Source organism: Dermacentor andersoni, chromosome 6 (genome assembly GCF_023375885.2).
Source record: "Dermacentor andersoni chromosome 6, qqDerAnde1_hic_scaffold, whole genome shotgun sequence".
Taxonomy (NCBI): domain Eukaryota; kingdom Metazoa; phylum Arthropoda; class Arachnida; order Ixodida; family Ixodidae; genus Dermacentor; species Dermacentor andersoni.
Genome location: NC_092819.1, coordinates 57,190,346 through 57,215,252, shown reverse-complemented (window position 1 = coordinate 57,215,252; position 24,907 = coordinate 57,190,346). Strand labels below are relative to the sequence as shown.

Sequence of the window (24,907 nt, the reverse complement as noted above, 5' to 3'; positions counted from 1 at the left end):
AAGGTATTGCGGACGAGCTTTCATTTGAGTGCCGTCCGCGGAGTTTCGATTAGCGTTTTGGTTTTGCCTGCCCTGACATCCGGGTTAACCCGACTTTCTACTTAGTGCGGTCGGTGGACACTGCATGGACATTAGGAAGGAGGGAATGACATGTTCTTCGGGCTGGTTTATAGTTTCATTCCTCCCCTTCTCTCTCTGTCTTTCTCTCTTCACTGCTTCACCTAGTTCTAGGTCGAGTTGTATGGCACAGCGAGTGTAGCTGGTGTGTTTCCTATATATTCAGGCGATAAGACTTTTTGTAATGGTGTTAGTTATGACGGTTTGTTATTGCATTTGTCACCAAACAAAATTCAATTCTTAGAATGACTGCAAAGGAGGAGTGGGATCTAAATACAATTATTAGTTAGCTAAGTAAATTCTCCCAATGGCTGAACAGCTCAATTACGAAACAAAACTCAACAGAAGGATGGGAACTTCACCGTCCAGTCTGAAGGATGTTTACTCACCTGAGCTTCATACTATCGTACTTATTTTTTGTAGCACAAAGCGCACAAGAAAAAACAAGCAGTCAGTATTAAAACAACGTCTATTCGTTATATATACAACATTCATAGCCACCATACGGGTCCTCATCATTAAGAAGTCAAGCCACAACTTTAGGCACAAATACAGTATGGGATCTTGGAGCAACCGAAAGGCAAGCAAGTCACTAGTTAAGAAAGGCAGGCGTGCAAACACGGATACACGTAGAACGAAAAGAGAAAAAAAATCACGAGCCATTTTGCTCTGTGAAGGTGGATGACCAGCTAAAGCTATGAAGCACGCGACAAAGAGGTGACGCAGTATTTTGAACAAAGGTACAAAGACATTTATTGTCTTGACTGGTGGTCATCGTGACGAAAGGTACGCACACCCATTTATTTTTATACATCCACGTTCATTCGTGTTATACATTGTGTTAATGTTACAATGTTATACATTGTGTTATACATTGTGCTACAAACATTCGTGTTTTCCCTTCGGGAAATATTGATGCAAAGAATTTCAGACCGAAGTCACTGCACCGACTGGCAGTGGGCCAGTGCCGTCGAAGCCTTCGCAGAAGGAGGGGCAGTATGGTAACATTGGCATGATGAGCGGCAATGGAGCCAGCAGCGGAAGAGGACGACGGCGACGAACGTGCGAGCAGTGGTACGAGCCATTGCTGCTGCTGTTTTTCGCTATCGCAGATTAGTTGACGGACACGAAAAATGCACGGAACCCTAACCATAACCAGCTTCGCTGTAAAACGCAAACGTCATTTTAGTTCTAATTGTGTTTGTGTTTACACGCTCGCTTTTCAGTACCACGAGTAAGAAAGCGTTAGCAACACGTTAAGCAGTAATAACTCCTCCTTCCCTATTTGACTTCATTTTCTTTTCTTTTTTTAACTTTCCCATTCCCACCTGGAGTGCGCTCACTGTGTTCAGGAGACGATTGCACAGTAGCTCAAAATTCAATGTTTTCTCAGATCGCGTGCTACGTCAGTTTTCGACACCAACGGCACGCTACCAAGGAGCGTCAAATATACATCAACTGGAGTTTTAAAAACGCGACATACGTTTACTCCAGCGATAAGGTGTCCTTAGCATTCTCTTCGTTCCTAAAGCGCTGCGACGTTCACCGTACCGTAGCGCAAAGTAACATCGTCACTCGGAAACTTCAATACTTCGTTTTATCAATATCCATAGCAATTTCGACTGCTTTGTCTGCGTTCGTGAGAAATCGAATTAAGCGAGTTTAGAACGCCAACCTGCAAACCGCGGTGTTCGCAAGAGCATGCACGTGCCGTTTGCGTTGATCTACACGCGGATCCAGCGTTAAATAAAGCGAAGAGTGCCCAAAGGCGAAACACGACAAGGTTGGTAATTGAAGGCCACGATTTCTCGGAAATCGCATTAAAGCGAGAACGCCTTAAACGCGGTGTGGAAAGCAGGCAGGTACATAATCGAGCCAAAACGAGCGCTCGCTAGACGGGTATTTCGGGAGAAAACGGTCGTGCATAATTAATTGAAAACATTGCCAGCGTTGGTCAGCCGAAGAACTGCTCGGAGAACTCGGTCTAATGTGTGATTCGCCATGCGTGCTCTTAAAGGCATTGCGATCGGCTCATTCCGTTACTTCATTTGAAGCGTTGCCTAAGTGCATCGTGAACACTCTAGATATAGCGGTGTGGATTTCGTTACCTCTGGTAATTAGTCTGAGCGGCCCCTGATTAAGGGATTTGCTTTAGGTTACGAAGAAGCTTTGTGCCGGCAGCCCGCTATCCGAATAGAGCCTTACGCTGACAAGATTAAAGCGAACCTGAAAGAGAGAAAAGGCCGCCAAACCACGGACCTCAATTCTAAATCTCCCTTAACACTTTAAATTTAAGGCTGGATTTAAAAATTTGCGATAAATAGCTACCCGCATGTATATGTAAGGTAATAACCTTAATTGAATTATTTTCTTCGCAAGTATGTACGCATCTTACCCGCATGCAGTCTGTTGCACTTAATCCTTCATTATTTACAGAATGTCCTTGCAGTCCACACTAGCGTGATACAAAAGCTTATCACGTGTGCTGCCGACCAGTCGGCGATTTGAACTACTAAAAGGATAGATATTAAAGTAAAACAAGCAAATGAGGGACAGAAAAAAAGAAGGAGTAAAAATGACACTATTATCGTTACTATGTTTTTAGTACCGCAATTACGCCTGACCTAGAAATGGACTCACAAAATACTCATTCTACATTCGCCATCCTTCTATCTATGTCCACTGCAAGACGAAGGCCTCTCTCCCAGTGATCTGCTATTACCTTTGTCTTGCGCCTGCTGACACCATCGTATGCCTGCAATGTACTAATTTCGCTTCAATTTTGCCAAAGCGCACGAACTGAATTTACTCATATCCCAACAGCACACTTCACAAGCTTTTGCTTGGAATTACAACGAAGCCTTCACGAGCTCAAAGAATTATAAAGTGGAAAAATAAGCATCCGCTTGCTTGTACCCCATAAACTGCAAGAAATACCCCATCGCGGTCTATATCAAGTCCCAACGAAAAGAGCCATTGACGCTGTAGCTCACTAGCGGCTCCATTCTCCAAACCCAGAAGCCTTTACGAACATCCGCGCTTTAGCATTCCTTAACAAAAACTATAGGCCCACTACTCCGTGTCTAAACATCGGCAGAGCTGGCACAGTTGCTAGGCAACAAAAGAGGAATAGACCGCGGCGAAGTGCAACAGCGGCCAGCAACAAAGCCTGAACGCAAACGAGAGGGCGTCAAGAACCAAAAGCACGAAAACACAGAAAATCTGAAAGGCTCCCCCCTCCCTCTCTCTCTCTCTCTTGCATGCGAGAAAAATTCACCATCCCGAGAAACGCAGCGAAATCTCCACTGGGCCAAGCAGCAGCTCAATCGGGACTAAAAGCAAAAACCATGCAGGCCATTCCACAAGCCACCGGCGGTTCGCTGCAGCGATTTTTTTCCAACGACGACAGACGAAGCCCCCCCCCCCCCTCGCCTTTTCTCCCCTCTCTTTATTCCTCCCTACTTGTTTTCCCCACCTGTGTTTGAATCAGAACGAACGCCGAGCAACAAAAGAATTAGCATAATCATGCCACAGCTTATACCTCCGTTCAATCTACACAGGTGCCATCTATAGTTTTCGACGTCGTCACTTCCCTCTTCCTTCTTCATCTTCCACGCTTCAAACTGTAACAAGAGGAGCTAGAAAAAGAAAACCGCATCTCAGAAACACATGCTTTAATGGGAGATACGTTAGCGACAAGTATAACACTAAGACAAGAAAGCTAGAGGGGTTGGGAAAGGAGAGAGAAAAAAAAGGAAAAATGCCTTGTTTACGAACCGGCGCCCAACCGAAATTCCTTCCGAACGCGCTTTGCTTAGGCCAACCAGGCTTTCTCGCGCATTTTTTATTCTGAAGAGCACAGCAGACGCAGACTCCGGAAAGAACAATGAGTAGGGGAAGGAGTAGGAGGAGACTGAATCGGGGTAATAAGCACTCAGAAAGTAGGCGAAGAAACGGGAGAGAGGGCAAGGGGAGGTGAGTGGAATAACAAAAGCCTTCCGAGCAGTCTGACGTCTTGTAGGATAAAACAAACCGTGTGTGGCGAGAAGCAAGAAAAGATGGCAAAGAAAGAGAAAAAGAACCACCTACGCGCCTCCCTGCTTCTTTTTTTTTTTTTCTTCGAGCCTGCATGCGCTTTCTTTAGGACGATAAAACAATACAGCAAAAAAAAAATGAAGTGACGGAAGCATTCCGAACTCAGCCGCGGGCCTGAAATTCTAATGACGTCAGGAGAAAATTCTCTGCGCCGAGGGAAAAAAAAGGCACGCGCTGATAGGCCGGCAGATCGTAAGCTGAGAAAGGAATAAGTGTAACACACAAAAATACAGAGGCCCTCGGGGAAACGAGTGTGAATTTGGACCACAGGCAACGAGGCGCGAAGGCGTGAAGATAAAATTTGAGAGACGGAAAAAAAGTAAAATGGGCGGCGATGCTTCGAACCGAGTGTGAAATGTCGTTGTGAATCGAGAAAAACAGCGAGCTGGGGAGAGACAGAGAAAAAAAAAGAACAAGTATATATCGCTGGATTATCGAGCGTGGCGAAACCTGCGGTGGCGAAGTCGACCGAGAAGCAAAACCATCAGAGGCGACGTACTCGGAGGAAAGGCTGTTCGCGTACGTTCTCACGTTCGTAGGCACGAGAGTCTGACACGCTGACTGGCGAGAAAGAAATGAAGGCGATGGCAAACGCCGCGGGGCATTCCATTCGAGCCGGTTGTGCCCGCTTACTCGTGCTGACTACGTGTGGAAGCTTTCGCAATTTTCCTCATTCTCCCTTTGCGTCCCACTTGTTCGTCGATTCGATTTGTCCCTTTCGATAGCGAGTTACACTTAATGTTTCCATCCTCTTCTTCGTAAAACGTCTTGTGTGAAGCCTGCCAAGTGTCATGTGTGCCTCCGAGATGTTTACTCGCGAAAACTTTTTCACTCGCGACAGGAAGTTATGCGTCGCTTTTTTGCGATCGCTGCAAAGCCTCCTGTCTAAATCTCGTGCGTGACCTGTGCCTGTGAGACGTGTAATCACGCAAAATTTAACTTAGGATGGCAAGTTGCACGAAGGATTTGCACTGGTTCGTGAAGACTCTTGTCTGAAGCTTCTGGAGTGTTATATGTGTATTCTCGCAATAAAAGAAAGCTTGAATGAAGGCGAAAAAATAAACTAACGCGAAAGCGTGTACCGAAATCTCGCAGGAAAGAAGCACCATTCGCCGAGTCCATCCAAGATGATGCCAAATATTGGCGCCGGAGAGAACAAACCGAGAATGATTGTATCTACGCGTTATCAGCGCAAGTTCGTCAACGTTCTTGAATGACTCACGAGAAAAAGCGCGCGTACATTAGTAGCGTCGTTTTCAATAGATAAATTAATCTTAAAACCAAAGTCCTTTGAGCCTCACTTGTATGCGAAAAGCCTTTAGTTTCTATTTTTTCTTCATTGTGCCTTTCCATACGGACGCTCGCATATACGGCTTCTGTCCAGTGAATCAGGTCCACTAACTCCATAACGTAGACAAACGCGAAGACAAAGGATTGTGCGTTAAGCTCAGTTAAGAATTTTACTTTCTCATTCATGTACCAAAAATAAAGGCATCCACAAATTTCTTTCTTTCTCTAATTTGTTAATTTTTCCCGGCTACAGACTGACGACCGCGCCTTTTGTAACGAGAAGAGCAGGTCAGCACAACATCCTTACAACCTTATCGACCGAATACAAACATATTGCGTACGACTAAATTTTTGGCGAGAAATAAGATCCGCAATTTTAAAACAAATTGCGGTTTAAGTGCGGCTCAAGAAAACATGGCCCTGCAAAGAATTCACGACGGCGTAACAAACCCGAACTGGTGGTTCTTTCGCAAAACTTATTACCTGCGAATCATTCCAAAACTTCAGATTGTGTCTAAAAGGGGAAATTTACAGCTCATTAGCACAAAAACGCGGCGAATGTTCGGTTTGCGGGACGAGGTAAACCTTCTTTTCCTGTTCTTCCTTCCGTCTATTGTCTTGCTTGCAGCTTCCCGTCTGAAACTCCGCAAGTGTCGAACAATTCTTTGTTATCGACAGTCTGAGCATGTTCCCAGATGCTCAGACGTGGCTGAGACATTCCGTTACTCCTGTATTTATTATTCATGCGCTAATGACGCACGCAACAAAAACTGAGAGAACTATTGAAACCGCCACCACAGCGCCAAGTTGGAGAACAGGTCACTCGTCTGAAGAAAACCGTATTTGTCACACAGGCTTCATAGGTACACTGAAGATAAATGTTAAGATGAGCTTGGTTAATAAATTGTTGCTTCATAGTATTCCTATCTTGTCAAACACATGGAAGGCGCGTCTCGCCATGCCGCATCCGGTGTCTTCTGGCACGAGCCCACCCTTATTCCACGCCGCGTGATGACGATGCTAAAGCATACAGGCCGAAATGCGTTCCACGCGTTTACCGAATGGAGCGGGTGCCATATGGGACGCGCATTTCGGCACCATGACGACCGCGTAGTTATCGCGCCAACGGCCGGGGCAAACCGGACGCCTAAAATACGTCGTAAGCGCGTTTCGTGTAAGTTCCGCTTTAATGAGCGAGTCAGGTGTTGTTTATTACCCTAAGACGTACGAGTCTGCTGCGCGAATAAACTTCAATCCCAACGTGTGGGAGAAAGTTTGCTTCATTGCGATGCAGTGGGAGCCAGAGGTGAAGCACGCTCTTCGTTCGCGGTGCAACAGCGGCTCTAAAAGTGCGCCACGCGTCTGACTCCGCGGTTGAGTAAGGAAGTCTCTGGAGTCTCATCGCTCACAGCTTACCCTAAAGCGCAGCAACAAGACTCGAGACTGCGAAGTTACCGAAACTCGGAGCGAGCACGGCTCGTTTAGCGAGCGTCGTAAGTACGGCATTACGTCAAGGCCTGTTTCGCCTTTCGAGCGGCCTCGGCAAAGGCGCTTCCCACCACCAGACGGTTTAACACACTCGAAGGGAGTTATTGTGAACAAAAATAACAGGAAGAGAATGAGAGACAAGCAAGTACACACGTGCAAAAAACATGATATAGGCAAGTTGTTTCTTGGGCGAATTGGTAATGGAACTACTCCAAGCATCTTGATATTATTATTATTATTATTATTATTTCCTTCTTTCCATACAGACGAAAATAAAGAGCTCATTTGCAATGTCACAATTGACGCTAATAGTTCAAACGTATATTCACTTACGCTTGACTACGATGGCTTCATGTACATCCTGGCATTTTTTTTTCTTTTGAAATGTCAATGGGAGCTGTCAATGAGTCGAAGAATGACAATTTCACATCTTCGGTTCAATTCATGAAACGTGCTATGACAGCACATCTGTAAATGCACCATCAAAATGGAGGTTAGACTGCGCAACGCCAGCCTGAAACTGTCTTTGCGACGCACATGAGGTTTCTCTGGGCTGGTTGCACGACGCGGCGATTTGCCGGACGACGCTGAAAGCGTTTCTGGAACGGAATACAAACCGGCACATCTGAAGCATCGTTCTGCTTCTTCTTCCTAAACATAATTTTGGTCTCAGCTATTTGGCGTCTCAGACTTCCGGATAAATAAACGGCGCAACACAGACTAGCACCGAGAAACACATACGACAGGACAGGCTTTTGGATTGGATTTCCCTCTTCGATAGCGCGTGACATTTCCTCTTCTTCTTTTCCTCCTTCTCCTCCTCCTTCTCCTCCTTCTTGTTCTCCTTATTCTACGTCTTCTTCTACTTCTACGGAATAAAGGGAAAATCACACATCCACCCGTTCGTAGCAATTGCTACAAAGGAAACCCACCCGGGTTCCTCGAAAGGAAAGCCTCATAGTCTTCAAAGCCTTCTCTCCACCTTGCGCGTTTCCGCAGAACTACTACGTCAAACTCATGCCTTTGCTTCGTGTTGTCGGCAAATTCGACTTCGCCCTGCCATCTGCTAGCCGCCTGGTTAGCTCAGATGGCAGAGCGGCTGCCCCGGAAAGGCGGTGGTCCCGGGTTCGTGTCCCGGACCAGAACGAATTTTTCTTCAACTATGAGGCTTTCCTTACGAGGAACCCGTGTGGGTTTCCTTTGTAGCAATCGCTACGAACGGGTGGATGTCTGCTTTTGCCTTTATTCCTTACTTCTCTCCACCTTGCGGGTTTCCGCAGAACTACTACGCCTTCTCCTACTTCTCAAGGTCCCTGTGGATGAAGGCCTCTTCCGAACTTTTAAACTCCCAGACTTTCGAAATGGCGGGCTCTTGCACTTTGCCAGTTCCCATCTACAGTCATTTGCTGCGTGACATCCGGTGTTATCAGCCAAGACTAAGCTTAAGACTGCTCAGATATCAAAGTGTGCTCTGACTACTTCGCCATAAGGAACAATGTTGAATCGCTTGCTACGCCGACACCAAGGAGCGTGTTTCACTGCAGGTGACGTCGGAGGCAGTAGGTGCTTTCATTCCCAGGTTGTTCGTATTGCTGTTGAACGTCACTGCGAGAGTGCAAGAAGCTGACGTGAAAGAGTAGAGTTTTCTACAAAAATCACTAGAGAGAGAGCTACTGCGCTGCACTTGTTTAGCTACTATAGAAATTACGGGTGCTACATGGACATGCCTGAACGTCATGTGTGTGGCTTACGGCGCTCTTGTGGTGTTGTGTGTCAAGTTTTATCTCTCTAAATTTACAAGTAATCATGTTTTTTTAATAAATGGATTAAGGCAACAGGTTTGTTACAAGTCCATATGCCCAATCATTGGGGCAGCGTTTCATTGATTACGCAATAGTTTCGTAAAAAAAAAAGATAAATCTGCAAAGTCACAGCGCCTTTTTTTTAAAGCCAGAAAGACGAAGTTGCACACACATTCGTTCAGTACATTCCATGACTCCTATTCTGTACGGGGCCACCGCAGTTTCAACTACCGTAGACACACGCTCCAAGTTTGCGCTAGTAATGGTTCCCGAAAACCCTGTGGAAGAAGAAATAGGGGGGGCAGGCAGGCACGGGGTCGGGTCGGCGACGTACCTCGGACGAGGTGAGGTAGACGCGCGAGTCGGTGCTCTCCAGCGACGCCTGCGGAAAGAGGGCGTGGTTGCTCTCGACGCTGAGCGAGGACGCCGTGCCGGCCTGCGACAGCAGCGTGCTCCGCCTGGACGACAGCGACCCGCCGGCACTCAGAGACGGGCCCGCGCTGCTGGGTCTCCCCGAGGACGCGGCCAGCCCTGCGCCATGTTGGGGGAGGGGGGGACACAGGGAGAGCCATACGATGGGACACGGATAATGCCATTTCCCGTCAAGGAATCGTTGGCACTGGTACAGTCTAAACATGACTAGTAGAAGAAGTAGTAGCAGTAGTGGTAGCGTTTGGCCACTTCAGTACCATGAATATTAGTCAACTAGTCACTCTGTCCGTCCTCCTGCAGTAGTGGTGGTAGTAGTAGTAGTAGTGTTTGACCTTCAACACCATGAACATCTACCAACTAGACCAGGTCTCCACCCTTCGGATGTAGTAGTGGTAGTAGTAGTAGTAGGAGGAGGAGGAGGAGGAGAGAAAAGAAGGGTAGCGATGTCAAGCAGTAGCGCGTCGGTTCGATACCCTACGCAAGGAAAAGAGGGTTAAAGGATGAAAAGAAGGAAAGGAGAGAGAGAGAGAGCGGGGGGAATGAGAGGAAGAGAGGCACTAGCAGCGTGAACACGCGGAGCTGCCGCCCATCGCACCTACAATCGATCACTGAGGCAAGTCGATTTCGTAAACTGTAGTAATGCCCGCATTGCTTTGCAAGTCTGCGAAGCATGACGCCATGGACCAGGAACCTTTGTCTCTAAAAATGGTCTGCGATCTAGCCAGTTTAACGCAGTCCAAGTAAAATCACGTTCGACGACATAGCGATTAGAAGAAACGCAATGCGTGCTGCATTAGGACTGGCTTTTACGAACGCCTACTAATTCCTTACTGGAAAGACAAGCACTCGTGTGTGGGACACGTGCAACCGCGGTGAGACAATCAGAGGTAACTATTCCTAATGAAGCCCATTCTTGCGCTTTCATGCACAGGCCAGTAAAATGCCCCGTGGCAATATTAAACGTCGTCTATCTATTCCATAATCAAATACGCCGTAGCTTTAGTCAGAAATCAGAGCGGAAAAATGTGAGTAATCAAGCTGAAGAACGCTGGAATCGGCCAATAACTCTAGTAGTTGACACGGTAAGGCTTCGCAAATGTATAACTTTGCTCACTTTGGAGTCTTAGTACACTGGAGTTTACGAAGCAACATTCGCATCGTTGTAACCTCTAAACTGTACAGAAAGTAAGAAAAAATTCCTAGCTGCAACGCTATAACTTCGATTTAGAAGATACCATAGAAGAATGAGAACATTCACGAGCACGCCACTGACGTCGCCACAATGATCGCTGCACTGTTGCGAGCCCTATGGAGCCCCAATTCGAATTAAAAAAGAAAAAAGTTCAGAAAGCGGGAGCGCAAGCGCATTCTGCAACTTCAATATGTCGCATAAGTTGAGCAACCAACAAGTACCAGAAGTAAGTACTAATCAGTCGCATTTTGTTTTCGTGAAGCCGTAGCCAGGAGAACAGACTCGGGCGGCAGTCCGCTCTCGTCGCAGAACTCAAACTGGAGCCACCTAATCGACAACATCCGACGATGTGCCGGCTCCAATTAGACCAAAACGCGGCGGCTGACTGTCGAGAATCGAAGACCGCTTACTACGGACATCAGTGAGCGCTGGAAACTCGAGCGGCACGCTTTGGGCAACGCGCGCAGGTTAACAATCATACGACGCGGACCCGCGTACGTGAGCACCTATTGGCGCGCCGAAAAGAGCGTCCGTCCGTGCACTGCAGCTTGCGTGCCCGACCGTTTACAGGCCCTCTTTCTTTAATTTACAACGTGCCAATATGCAAGGTGCCGGCTTTACAGTCGCCGGGGCTACGGTGACGGGCACGCTCTCACGTTTGATTCCAATTGTGCACACGCGCATACACAACGGACTAACATACGCACACACACGCACTATATATATATGCAAACACACGCACGGATACACATGCTAGAGAGAGATAAACAGAGCCAGATAGACGGAGGGTAAGAGTTAGAGATGGAGCGCTGCGCTCTCATATTGCCCAACTCGGAATAAGCGGCTCTGAAAGCAGGAGATATAACCGGGGTTGCGCCCCGCGGGCCGTACGCGAATTCGACCGCAAAGACCCCACCGGGAAACGCGCCATTCCCTGCGGGCCTGAGCGAAGCCAGGAGTGAAGTGATGAAAAAAATAGGGAAGGAAAAACAAAGTTTTAAAAGCGCGAGTAAAGTCAGTCTCGTAAATATGGCGCAACGCTGAAGCAGCGGCGGAAGCTAATCAGATGGCGGGTTGGCATTGACAAAGTTCATTTCATCAGTCTATAGACAATCTATACATGAGCTCACGGGCTGCTTTGCATCGCTATAGTTCTTACCTAGTTGATCAGTTGATCCATAGCGCAAAGCATGCTCGATGCTGCAAGCTTCTACTAATGGTAGGCATGACTGTCTGCGTAATTACGACCGCAAATGTGCGTACTTCTCGACTAACACTCGTTTATAGGAAGCCTACGAAGACTTAGTAGAATTTCTTTAAATATACGTTTTTTAAAGATTTCTTTAAGAATGTATACAAGTGTCTACGTAGTTCGTACTACACGAGATTTGTAAGGTTGCGAGTACGATCCCCGCAGATTTCGTAGACCTCTCGTACTCTTCAACCTTTAAGAGCTCAGGATGACGTACACTATCTTGAATGTTGTTTTCTGTTTTGTTTTGCTTTTTTCAGAAATGTATGTCTATTAATTCTTTTCACATATAATTCCTTTATTTCGCTGTTCTTCTTATATAATCAAGGATCGCGACACAGTCGCCGACTACGGTACCCTTGTCATTAAGTGATTAGACTCCCTTGTAATTCTTCCGCGAACTCACTGAACGTACCGATTTTGGTTAAAAAAGACGGCCGGCGAATCTCCGAGTCAGCATCTGCCCCACGCCTGGCGAAACGCACGATTCCGACAAAGGCCATAAAAACGCTATAGACCTGGGGAGTCCTTCATACGCAAACGCACACAAGCATAGGGCAGAGGGCCCGCGTATGAATATTCTCCCTATCTAAACCGTCCTTGAAACCCGCGACAAGGCCTCTGGGTTCAGTAGCTTATCGACAGGCGACGTTTGCGCGCAGCTACAACCACGCTGCACCGCACTGGTGCAGCCCGAGTGCACAGGGTATTTCCCGGAATCGCGATTCCTTGACGCAAGAACGCGTGAAACGGAGGGAGGACCGGGGATGTTAAGGGGAAAAGGGAAAGAAAGTGATGAAGAGTGACGGTAGGATAGGAAGAGGGTTTTCGGACGGGAAAGAAGCCTGGCCAAGTGGTCACGTGACGAGATGAAAGGAATAAAGGAAAGGGGCGAGAAAGGAGGTGCCCCTCCCCCCCCGTGTACCTCGTCCCTCCTGTCGCGAGGTGAGCTCAGCGGGTGCGTTAATTTACGGCAGGTTGCCCGGCGCCGCAAACCCCGAAGTCCGTGTACCGCTGATTAACAGCCTGTCCGCCTCTAAGAGTGCGACTGGAGAGCGAGGCTTAGTCTAAATTGCTTCTGGTACGCTGCATGCTGCCCTGTGGCGTTCCAGTCGCTCGGGTTAGCGCTCTATGTCACAATAAAACCGTGCAGCAAGATGCTCTACGAAGCGGGCGCAACCTCATAAAGCGTGGCGAGTTGGCGAAGCTTGTTGGAGCAACAAAGAACGCAAAGGATGGAATGCGTCCACGAAATTGTCAAAATATGATAACTATCGATGCGATAGCCAAGCGTTAGGCCAATAACGAATGGCCCTTGTGCGCGAACTTCGCGAGTGCAGCCTTAATAAGACGGTCTACGGAAGTCTTAAAGGATTTATTTGCCACGATCTATGTTTGTGCATACGCCATAGACGCACTAGCGAGAAGAAATTATTTTAACTGGAAAATCACGATATGTAACATCCATAAAAAGCCAACGACGTCATCGATTTTACGGACATACAATCCACAGAGCGCCTTTAGACAGCGGCGTGGATTATAAGTACTATTTATAAGTTATCTGTACAGACCGCATAGCTTACGTTTACACATTTTATAGACAGCTAACATTAATATTCGCAAGAAGGATATCCGAATGCTTCAGGAGTAACAATTGCAAAAGGATATAACGGCTCCTCGTGGAAAATTGAGGCACGTTTTCTTCTCTGAGATATACAGAAAGTGGTTAGCCAGCCTAGGTTCGTACCAATTTGTACATTATGCAGACCATTATCTAAAAGCTAACCATAAGCAGGCCTCAAAAATAGACCTCGTGGCCACTTTTGCCATAAAGGCAGTCATTAGTTGTTATACAGTGGTACAAGTCCATTCGACATTTGCGTGTGCCTGTAATAAAGTGTTCTTATTACACTGAGAGCATCAATTTGTTATTCAACGCGGATGCATATGGGACGCCCGTGTTTGATAGCTTTACTTTTCTGTCTCGCTTATATGTGCGCTTTAATTTTATTTGAGGGGGAGGAGGGCGCCTGAGTACATGCGTGTGTGCTACATAAGGGGTGGGGTAGCCTGAACACTTTAACTGCCGCTTGGGATAGCCGGCTCCTAATGTAGCCTACCTTGACGCTTGTCGACAAATATTAAACAGCAACAAATACTAGAGTACAGAAAAACATATGAGCCTAGTGGAAGTCAGCAGGCAGTTTATACACTATTCGCATCTCCTTTTACAAAAGAATCCCAGCTTCCAGAACGCTGCACCGATTTACTGAGGCAAGCATGTCGCGCTTGCTCTGTTCCGCCCTGCGCGCACTAACCCAGGTGGAAGGAAACGCCAGGACAAGCGAGCACGCGGGGGAGGAGCTGTTTATCACGTGTTTGCCGCCTTGCCAGTGCTCGCTTCCGAAAGCGGTCGACTGCCGCCCCTCCTCTCTCTCTCTCTCTCTCTCTCTCTTTAAACGCAGGTATTTGCCTCAAAGCCACACGAATTCGAGATTTCGATCTCTGTGCTCGCTGTACACTGCACTGGAAAGTGGGGACGCGGAGAGATTTCCCTCTTGCAAAATTAACGAGCGCGTCGTGACAAATTGACAATTCCGCAATCTGCTCTACATTATCAGCACTCCTTTCATGGACACGTGCTGCATACATGGCCGCTTTTCTCGTGTGCCGCGGTTCTAATATCCGGGTTTTAGGTGCTGCGTATATTTATTACACTTCACGGCACACCAGGTTACCGAAAACGTGGACAGCAGTAACAAGGCAGGTGCTCTTGTGTCGTCTAGTCTAACGTGACGCGATAAAGAAATGTTTCCTGCCTTACGTGGGTGTTGTCGCCGAAACGAATCCTAAAAAAAAAAAGAATTATTGCGTCGCTACCGATGCGCTACACCAGCAGCGAAGTAGGATATTGTTGCTCACTGCGATAACAGCTCATTGCCCTCTCTCGTTAAACGCTGCGCCAAAAGATGAAGCCACCAACGCGGCTGGTCACGTCTGCGTCTCAGGTAGCGCGGTATACCGTACATGTTAATACGCATGCGCAAGCGGAAGCCTTTCGAATGCTATTAGAGTGTGTTACCCTGTCTGTATGTGTATCGCCAGTTTCACGAAATACCGCAACACCGAAAACACGAACGGCCACAACCAGCTACAATAGCGTCTTGTTTGTAGCACTCTGTTTGTCACAAAGCGCCAAAAACGTTCTTGTCCCGCACGACTTCTCTCTGACGAAAAACACAGGAGTTACTATACATTATGTTGCATGTTTTGTGCTGAGAGATATGCATGAGTAGCCAAGTAGCACGATAGCCCGTCATTCCAGTGAGTCTCGCGCGCGCTCCAATCGAATTCAGCGTCAGAAGATGGCGCCCGCAGCACTGCCACTCACATGTGTGTTTCCGGTATTCCGGTATACCGTAAATGGTGATACGTATGCCCAAAATTTAAATATCTGCTGATATGTATAGCGTTATTAGATTATCAGGCTATTATGAGGGAAACACTACACATTAACTTTCTTGCATTCTTTCGTGTTATGTTTTTTTTGTTTAATTATTACTAAGGAGGGCAGATGCAATTTCTTTCGCCAGAAAACAGGTAATACAAAACTGGATACTAAAAAAAAAAGAATCACCGCCCGAGCATTCCGTACAGATGGTTAAACAGCGAAGCTGAAAAGTGCGGCTCCGGTCTTTATATCACTGGTTTAATCCCTACGGTTCATAAGAAGACGGCTTGGTAGGCTGCCGGATTCTCTGTACGCAGTTGCTGTTTGCGCTCGGCTGCACAAGCCTGTTCTTGTGCCCGGGCTGCAGCTTCTCCACGGCGTATAGACAAGCTCGTTCCCGTTTCTGCTCACGGCGTGGCCGATCGAAAGCTGCCTGCTCCTCAGGAGTACGCATGACGCGTGGCCTACCCATTTCGGAGCCGGAGAGAAACTGCTGCGCGCGGACTGGGCTGCGACGGAGAGTAACGACGTCCCTACTGGCGCAGCTAATTCAACACCACCTAGATAGCACAGGGCCTTTTCACTCCGATACATGACGTCAAATTAACTGGCCCGACTGCCAGTTAATTGACAATGGAATGGCGATGCTCCCAAGTAGGTAACAGTTATTTTGACGTTACCGCTTTCATCACGCCAGCCTTGTCGAAAGAAAGTTTGGGCCAGGTAGCGTGGCGTGGCATCATGGATCGGAGTAAACAGGCCTTGTGCTGTCTAGGTGGTGTTGGCTTATCACGCGCCTCTCTTTCTCTCCCGCTCTCTCTCTGCGCGCGTGTGTATGGGGTTGCGCCGGAGGAGCTTTCGGCGTACAGGCGACCGACTGACAGACGGACGGACGGACGAATCGGCTAGCCATATACAGCTTCGCTGTAAAATACCTTTTCTTGAGTAAGTACGAGTTTATGGCAGCCATACGTCATTCCGCGTGGCACAGGGTACACAAGGTGACACATAAACAAGAGCTTCGAAGAGCAGAGGCGTTGCACTCACGCTGTTCAAGCAGTCCCCGGAATCCGTGCAGGTTGGGATGAGTCTTGAGCGCCTGTTCTTCTTTCCGAATCGCCTCCAGCTCCACGTGAACTTCACGCATCAGTGCCACTGGAGAGGCGAGACAGGTGGCGTCCCGGCAGCAGCGCAGGCGGGCAGGCAGGCAGACACGGTGGCATAGACGCCGTATATTCAGGCGGTCGTGGAACGGTTCCGGGAGAGCGCCAAGACGAACGGGAAACCAGGCGGAGACAAACGGTATAGGGACGATGGGAAGAAGAAAGGGGAAAAGGGGGAGAAAGACCGGAGAAGGAAGCCGGAGATCAGTCGAGCGCGACAGACGAGGACGCCGTTTTCGGTGTCACATGCGACGAGCCACGACACGAGCGAACACATGGTGAAGGAAGCGATGGAGAGAGAGAAAAGTAAGAGGGGGGGGAGGGATGATCGAACAAGCAGCGGCAGCAGCAAAGTCGTACAGGCACACGGTGCAGAAGATGATCGCGCGCCCGTGTTGAGCGCTCACATACGCACACATACACGCACGAACTCGGCCGGAGGAGGCACGCGCGGTGGACGAGACAAGCAATAAAGTGTCCCCCGAAACGACCGAGCTTTACGAGGCAGTAGGTTCCGCATGACGCCCTCCGCTGCAGTGTTTTCGCTTCTGTTCGGCCGCACTTTGCTTTCTCTTTTATCTCCCGCGACAGTCGGCGTTCATCGCACCGCCGAGTGGATCAGAGCAGGCGATAACGGGGCCGTGTAGAGCTATACGAGACGACAAGCTTCTCGGCTGTCGGCTCGTTGTAATCATAAAACGGCGTGAAGATCGCTCTCTCTCTCTTTCCAAGTGCTCGTTAATCAACGCCACAAGTGATCGCGCGAAAACCGTCGAAGGGCAGAAAACCGCTTCAGGCGTTCGGTGGGTCTTTCTTTCTTCTTTTTCTTTTCTTCTTTTTTTTTTCATTGCACAACGCCGCCTTTTGCGGAGCGCGCTCCTGCTGATTCGAGAAAGCGTGCCAATGTGTTTGCGTCTTTCGGTTGAAGGCTATTGCCCTCACGGGCTTAAAGTGTGCAGAAATGATTACGGCTGGGGTGACAAATTACCTTCTCAATCAAGTCCTTCAAGAGCTTTGATCACGGTTAATTTCTTAACCGGTGCCTGAAATATTGCTGGTAAGGTCAGAATAAGTTCGGAAAAGCGTGCTTTCTTCAAGTTTTTCGTTGGCTTTCCCTATGATCAGATGTGGCGCTTCACGGCGATGAAATTGTCGCGGGATAGCACCTAGCCTAACAAAATAAATTCGTGAAAAACGTGCTCACGGAGAAATACCGTTAAATGTAGATCTTTTGAATGGTGGGGTTTCTTTGCCGAAGATGGCGCGACAGCGCGCAAAAAACAACACTAATGCTGCGTGATAGAAGTTGTGAGTGCGTAGATTTGTTTGTGCAGTGAGCGACTACGTAACCACTAATTTCCATGCGTAAATGTGTCGGCGGTGACAGAGTAATCACGAATTGATTTCTAACTCCTTTCGTTTTATTTTCTAACGAACAGTTACGGGAACATTTCCAACGCCTTGCGGTGGAGTACTTCGTCAAATTCTCACCTAGGTTTTCCCTTATATGCTTCTGAACCTGGGAAGTTCAGGATACGCAAACACAAATCGGGTTTTTATCAAGTTACGTTGCGAGCCCTTATCTAAAATGGAAGCCATGACTAAGCCAAATTTGCTCACGTCATGGCTGCATAGCTTGAAGTGTACCGCATGGGAAATGCCACGAGCGGTGGCGTCTGCTCGTCTTACCCTTACAAGATGGCGAACTTGGCGCTGCAAGCAGGGACAGGAGTCTCCCGCGTGTTTGTTACCGTCCCTTCCTCGCTTGTGGCTAATACACGGCCATAGGCTTCGACAATGCTTGCAGCTCGAGGTCAGCCATCTTCGAAGGGGCAGATTAGCGGTGAATTGTCCCCTCGAGGAAAATATCTTGCGCTATTGTGGTCGTCACGCACGTTCTCGCTCCAAGACGCGTACGTGATAGAACACCTCAAATAGCGCCTTATTTTTTCGAAAGCCCCAACTTACAAGACGTGGTTCATTAGACGTAAAGGTAGCGCGATGGCAAGAAAAGTTCGTTCGTGTGCGGTTTCGCGCATGCAAAAAAAAAAAAAAGCGCAATGCGAACAGCAGGATGTATACTTCGAAGAAACATCGCAGTGTACGTTAAGTACATATGTGCTGGCATTGCTCTTTAGCATCTCACGCGCCACGCCACGTGAAAGAGTATACAAGACGAGTTGCGAGAACACCACGTGATGTTGTGCTAGGAAGTGCATGTAAGATGACGCGAGAGTAAAGCGGTGTTCCTCCTCCGTCATCCTAGTTCACACGGCGTTTGGACTCACGTCCCTCCTCTGTCAAATGAATAAACTTTCAATTTTAGTTCGGACTTCTCCCCCATTCAATGTGGAAATAAACTCAATTCAATTCGTCCTAGATGCACTCCTGGCGTGCGTTACACGGCGGCCCATCACGACAAATACACCTCGACGTGTCGAACTGTGTGTAAATTTCTTTTCCACATCTTGCTCGCGCTTTGAACTGGGGTTAGCGCATGCTGTGTTAATTACTGAAATTCTTTACTTAATGAGATTCTTACTGGAGCCGGCCTATCTTTAGACACACAGAATGCAAGGACACTTACTCACTGACTTTCCATTGTGCCCAGCCGAAATCCTTTTTTTTTTCTTCTTACCAGATTTCATAGTCTTCCCTCTGCAAAATTCTAAGGTGGCCGGATTTCGCGGTCGCAATGGCAATGGAACTGCTTTGCCACCAGAAAGGCAGCTCTGTAATTGTAACATCGCTTTACTAATTATAATATAACAGCTCTCTAATTAAATAACATCTCTAATTATAACAGCATTCACTTCGCATACTTCGTCGGCCTAGAGCGTCCACAGCTTTATCCCCTACATGGTTCGTGTGCAGCTTCAGAAAAAAAAAGTGTCAATACTTATTGCAAGACAAAGAGCATCCTTCTCTGAAATTTCATTTCGTTTACTATTATCTTCACGGCTTATGACCGACATTGGTCGAACAAGAGAGGCCTCAAGCTCTATCCACAGATGTTCCTTTATTGATTCGTTCCATCCATATTGAATCTTTCGTCTCCATTTTTCTCTGCACTTGTTGTCTCTTGTGTATTTCTATTCTGAAAGTAACTCACCTGTGAATATATCTCCTGCGTTACACTGCACGTTAGGTATTCTCCAGGTTTTAGAGTCACATGTTTTCAGCTTTTCCACGCGGCCATCTTGCCTTTTTCTCTTCAAACTTTTCTAGAAGTCTAATTTTATTCCAGGATCTAATTTCAGCCACTGTTCTACCAAATAAACGAAGGCGAAACTTATTGATTGCTCAGATATTTAACAGCAGGCAGGAAAAAAAAACGAAAAACCAATCTCTGGAGTAAAAACGCTTATGTGGAGCGCCCTGGCGGTCGCTGGTTTACCTAATGCAGAGAGTTATCCCTGGGGGCAAACACTGAAAAAAGGAATTACGCGAGTTATTTAGGCAAAGAGGAAGAAGAAAAAAGAAAGAACACGGCAAATTGGAGTGTACGACAACTCGATAAGCCAGCGAATGTTTCCATTCCCAAGGGTGCTCTCACCGTGAAACGCCGCTGGTACCCGACGAGCTCTCGAGGGTTAGCGGGCGGCGAAGCGGAAAGAGCTCGGCATAGTGTTCGCGGTGAAACGTATTTGCAAAGAGAAACAAAAAAAAATGAGGAAAGTGGGATGCAGGTAGCGAGGGGGAGGGGGGAGGGGCGAACGGAAACTCGAACTGGAGCGCTCACTTAACGATGTTATGCTCGCGTTCAGTGAATGCAAACGGTCCCACTGCGCAAAAAAAAAAAAAAAAAATGGTCCTCTTTCCAGCAGGCACAATTCGCGAGGTGAACTCAGAAGCCCCCTCTCCCCCCTCCTCCAGCGAAAACCAGTTCGCGTACCTGAGTCCGTAGGGGGTAGCTAATCGAGTTATTGGCGCCGGGTCGAAACACGAGTCTGCGACAACGGTGCTAGTTCATGAGCAGACAGGTGTATGTGTATACGCCTATTTACGTGTGTGTCTGTGTGTGTGCGTGTGTGTGCTTCTGTAGGTGAATCCAAGCCGGTGACCGCGTATAGAGATTAGCTCGCGCTCATACACGAGTCGTACGAAAGATTCGCCCTTTCTAAAAGCGTAACCAGATTGCCAAAGACTGTATGCGATGGGAAAAATACTTTCGGTGCTGGTGCACTGTATCATTGCTCGGCAGAGTCGTTCGGATTACTTTACGGTCAAGCCCACAAACAGACATCTCGAACAGGCGAAAGCGCAAATCGTCACCCCGCCTACGAGGCTCTGCTCTCGTTCGCATTAGAGCAGTTCGCAAGCCCAGCCGTGACGCGAGTGCTGCGATGGCTCTTTCGAAAACGAACAAGCCCAGGGCAGCGTTGAGGATGCGAAAAGTGGCAGGTTGTTGGACTTCGCGTGGTGTCGCTTTGCACGATTGTCAAACCTTCTGCCTCTTGACACGCGGGCGAAAACCCCGTGCTTAGTTACTCAGGGAGAAGCTGTCCGTGGCTTGCTTGCGCCCTTCCCTAGACCCGCTGTTAGGATTTGGCAGGCTGCAATTCGTATTTGATTAGTGTTCTTTTTTTACTTTTGCTTGTGTACTTTCATGGCGCGAGTACCAGCGTTCGCGGTTGCAGCGCACTGCACGGTGCTAGCCATGCTTTGCCTCCGAGATATTGCACCGCCTTCCACTGTGCGTCCGTCGGCTTGTGATTCAATTGCCGTATTTTTATAAATGGCCTCCGCAATTTCTCCGCATCGCTTTCTTTACGCGCCCCCTTTCACCGAGCTGTTTCCGTACAGCGCTGCATCCCCGCGCAGCACGCTGAGTATTGGACGCCCATTCTGTTCTTCCTGTGTGATCCCCAAGGCCGCTAAGCTGCGGGCATGTGTGCGTGGTTGTTGGTATCCTTTGCTGCACCGAACTCACCTCACCTGCACTGAGTTCATCCACTGCACTGACCAATCCCGCTGTACCAGCTTCGCGGGCTCCTAGCGCAGCCCCCTGCGCAGTCTCTCTCCATATATTTTTTATCGCACCCGCGTCTCCTCAAACGTACGCAAATGAGAAGCAGTTGAATTGCGGTTCGACATGAACGGCCGTCGCCGTTCATGTTAACCATCTGCAAGTTAACCATCCAAATATTTGCCGAAAACGGTGCGCTCGAATTTTCAACGGCGGCTATCGCCTTTTGACCCACGTGCGGTGGAAGCACTGGCGCTGTGGAAAGCACGTGTCATGTTGCGGCGAGCTGGGTGTAATGGCTGTGTGCAGGTGTGAGCGCTGTGCCGGTGGGAACGCCAAAGGAGCTGTTGTCGGAACAGAATTCACTCTACCGGTCGCGTTGTTCTCGAAGTATTCCAATTAAAAAAACACCTTGGAACTCATACTAAACAGGTGGAAAGTGGTCTCAACACCCGAGGAATGAAGCGCAACCGCCACCTTATTGCTGGAAATAAGTGTTCAACGAGAAGGAACCCTAAAGACTTCACAGATGGCTACCAGGGCAATTAATTAAGATAAGGTGTGAGAAGTTGTGCAGTTAGTATTCTTCTTTCCTTGTCTGACCTTCCTCAGTCACCGAATATTTTTGCAACAAAAACACTGGCCCACTGGACTGACATCGCGACTGCAGACATATTTTGTGGCCTGCAAAAAAATTACGTAATTAAAAGATAAAAGTGGTACGTCATGCAACCTCCCATCGAACGATACAACGTATTTGTGGGCCTTGGAAAAACTTCCGCAACGCATGAAGAAAAAAGAAAAAGAAGACAATATGCTGGAGCGTGCTATACATATATTTCATGGCGTAAAAATGTGAAGCGCCAACACAACCCCATCCCTACAGGACATCGATAAATGCTAAAAACGATCAAGCAACCATGGCGTTGTTCAGATTCACAGACACTGATAAACTTTCTCCTTAACCGATCAGTGAAAACGATCAGCGAGGGAAAAAAACCTTCGTGAGGTGATCTAATCTATAAAGATTATGTCTTTCATGATATCACAGCCACTTGTCCACTTCGCTAAACCATTTAATGTTGCTCAACGGGATAATAATGTATAATTGTTTAGAATTGTGCGTTGATACATCATAAGTGACACTTTCACAGTCGGTAGGAAACTCTCGCCTGCGAGAACAATACTCCATACGCCGAACGTACTGTAAGGTCTGTTAAAAAAAAGCACGTTCCTTTGTCGACCACGAAACGACAATTTAATTAACTTAATTATGGAGTTTTTTCGTTCCAGAAACACGACCTCATTATGCGGCACGCCGTAGTGGAGGACTCCGTAATAATTTTGACCACCTGGGGTTTCCTTAACGTGCACTTAAATCAAAGTACAGGGGTGTTCTTGCATTTCGCCCACGTCGAAATGCAGCCGCCGTGGCCGGGATTTGATCCCGCAACTTCATGCTCAGCAGCGCAACACCTAAGCCACTAAGCAACCACGGCGGTTCCTGTAATGACGACGGCAGTAGCTTGAGACGCCAATCAAATCGTTTACCGACAAATTCTGGTAAACTGCCACGTTGTCTCCGTATTACAAAAACAACGAAGACATCGTTCAAATTGCCATCTCAGCCTGAATAGCAGCAGTTCTGCCGCAAAAAGCCAAAACAAAAAAAGCATTCAGGCCCATGCGTATGTGATGATGCGCAAATGCAAAAAACAAAAGCAAAAAAGTACGCAGGTGGCGGCGATGCAAAAACAAACACCAATATCGAGGAAAGAAACACGTCGAGCGAGCGTGCCGAGCGCAAAGGAGCGTAAGGAGCAGAGAGCTGCAAGCCGAAGCAGGCGAGGAGGAGTTATGGCCAGATTCACTCACGCACCTTTTTCCATGTTCTCCCTGTTTCGGTAGGCGGGAGCTACACGAGACAGAAAGACACGGAATTAGTCGCGGACCAGGCAAGGCTACAGGTCTCTTTCTGGGTGCGTTCCCAATCTTCGGCGTGTACAAAACAACGTTGCCGTTTTCGCCGCACCCTCGCGCCAAGTAATGTCCCTTTCCAATTCCGACGTGGACTTTATAACAGACAACTTGGCGAAACACTAAATGAAGGTCTCGGACTAATCAAGACACCGCCTTTTTCTAAGCCGGCAGACGAACTCTTGAACGGTTTCACGCATTGTGGTTAGATTCGATAAACACAGCTTTATCTATTTTTCTAAAGGCGGAAGCTTTATGTGCCCCTATGAAGCGGAACATCCACCTAGCGTCCGGTATCAACATCAGATGGCAAGAAACCCGACGTGACGAAGTAATGACGCCACGTTCCCAGCGCTGGACCTGCTGCCGTTCGCGCAGTGAAATCCCACGGTGAACAGCCACAGCATCGGAGGGGCGCCGTGGCCCATTCCCAAAATTAGACTAAGGTGGATTAAATTGTAGTTTTAATTTAAGCTGATAACTTAGACAAGTTCTAATACCTTCACGTTCAAACATGCAAGAATACTTAAGTGACTGTCAAATATTTTACACCAGGATGTTCTTCTTTCATTATTTGTTAGAAAAGTTCGCCATCACCAAGCTTTGTAGTTCCTGTTTTTAGGCAGCAGTAGCATTGTTGCTGTACTCTAACGCCTGAGACGCACGCATGGTATATATATATATATTTTTTTTTTGCAGACTTGACGAAAGCAATGGCATTATCTCTCTTGTATATCATATGAATGAGGAGACGATGTGCAAGATGCTGAAGAAATAAGTCATCATTAGGATCAGCATGAGCGTGCAGAATTTAGTGTGGCTATGTGTTTGAGAGGACGTAAGATGTGTCTGCTGGAATGTCATAGTGAGTTCCGGGGCTACACATTACAGCAGGATGAGCACATCTTATCACCTACAAGACCTCCATTTTTCCTGTCAGAAAAAGTTACTTTTCTTCAACAATAGTTATTTAGCCTCTTTTACAATATCCTTTTCGGTAATTTCAAGCTTTATTATAGAAACGGGCTTCCGTACATGAGATTAACAATGATATCACCATCATGGAGTGGAGTGCAGCCAGGGCTATTCGCTTGACTTACCATTACGTTCGAGGCCTAATCACAAGCATCAGGCGTCAAACTTATTTAACTGTGAGCGCCGCTCAGTTATTAGTATCCGGTGCCTCTCATGCACTAATGCATGAAATGAATTGTACCGCTTTCGAGAAACAAGTCCGCGAGCCGTCGAACAACAGTCATTTGTTGGCAGTCAGTTAGGATTTGTTATTTACAGAGCATCATATGCTAATGCAAATATCAATAAAGCCCGAAGTGAACGTAACTTGCTTTCTTTACTATCAAATGCTTATATGCTATATATAATCATTCATATCCATATATATATATATATATATATATATATATATATTCATAAAACTCTCTGCTTTAACTTCATGCACGCAATCTACGCCAGTTGGCGAACAGTGTCTAGTCGCGGCTCCAATTTCCATAAGCAGCTGTCGAAGAGGTCACGGTAGACAGCCCTCTTTTTTTTTTCCGGGACGTATTAAAATGCACCCACTGTCAACGTAAGCTCTCCAATTTGCGTGTGGACGATTTTATACCATGCATGGCCTATGTTCTTGCTCAAACTCTGCTGCCAAAAACTCCCACAGCCGT

The 24,907-nt window shown here is 47.5% G+C and overlaps 1 protein-coding gene across 9 annotated transcripts in view; it reads right to left on the bottom strand.

Annotated features, from left to right (window-relative positions):
- sif (still life) overlaps positions 1–24,907 on the bottom strand; it is a 305,006-nt gene that overhangs the window by 103,498 nt on the left and 176,601 nt on the right. For 7 of the 9 annotated variants that reach the window (XM_050171630.2, XM_055066570.1, XM_055066572.1 and 4 more), the window contains exons 10-12: positions 23,131–23,166; positions 16,167–16,274; positions 9,127–9,323 (exon numbers count right to left, since the gene is read on the bottom strand). In XM_050171630.2, coding sequence (XP_050027587.1) covers positions 9,127–9,323; positions 16,167–16,274; positions 23,131–23,166 — 341 coding nt within the window. The remainder of the gene's footprint in view (positions 1–9,126; positions 9,324–16,166; positions 16,275–23,130; positions 23,167–24,907) is intronic. The other 2 variants (XM_055066571.1, XM_055066573.1) reach the window with 1 other exon arrangement.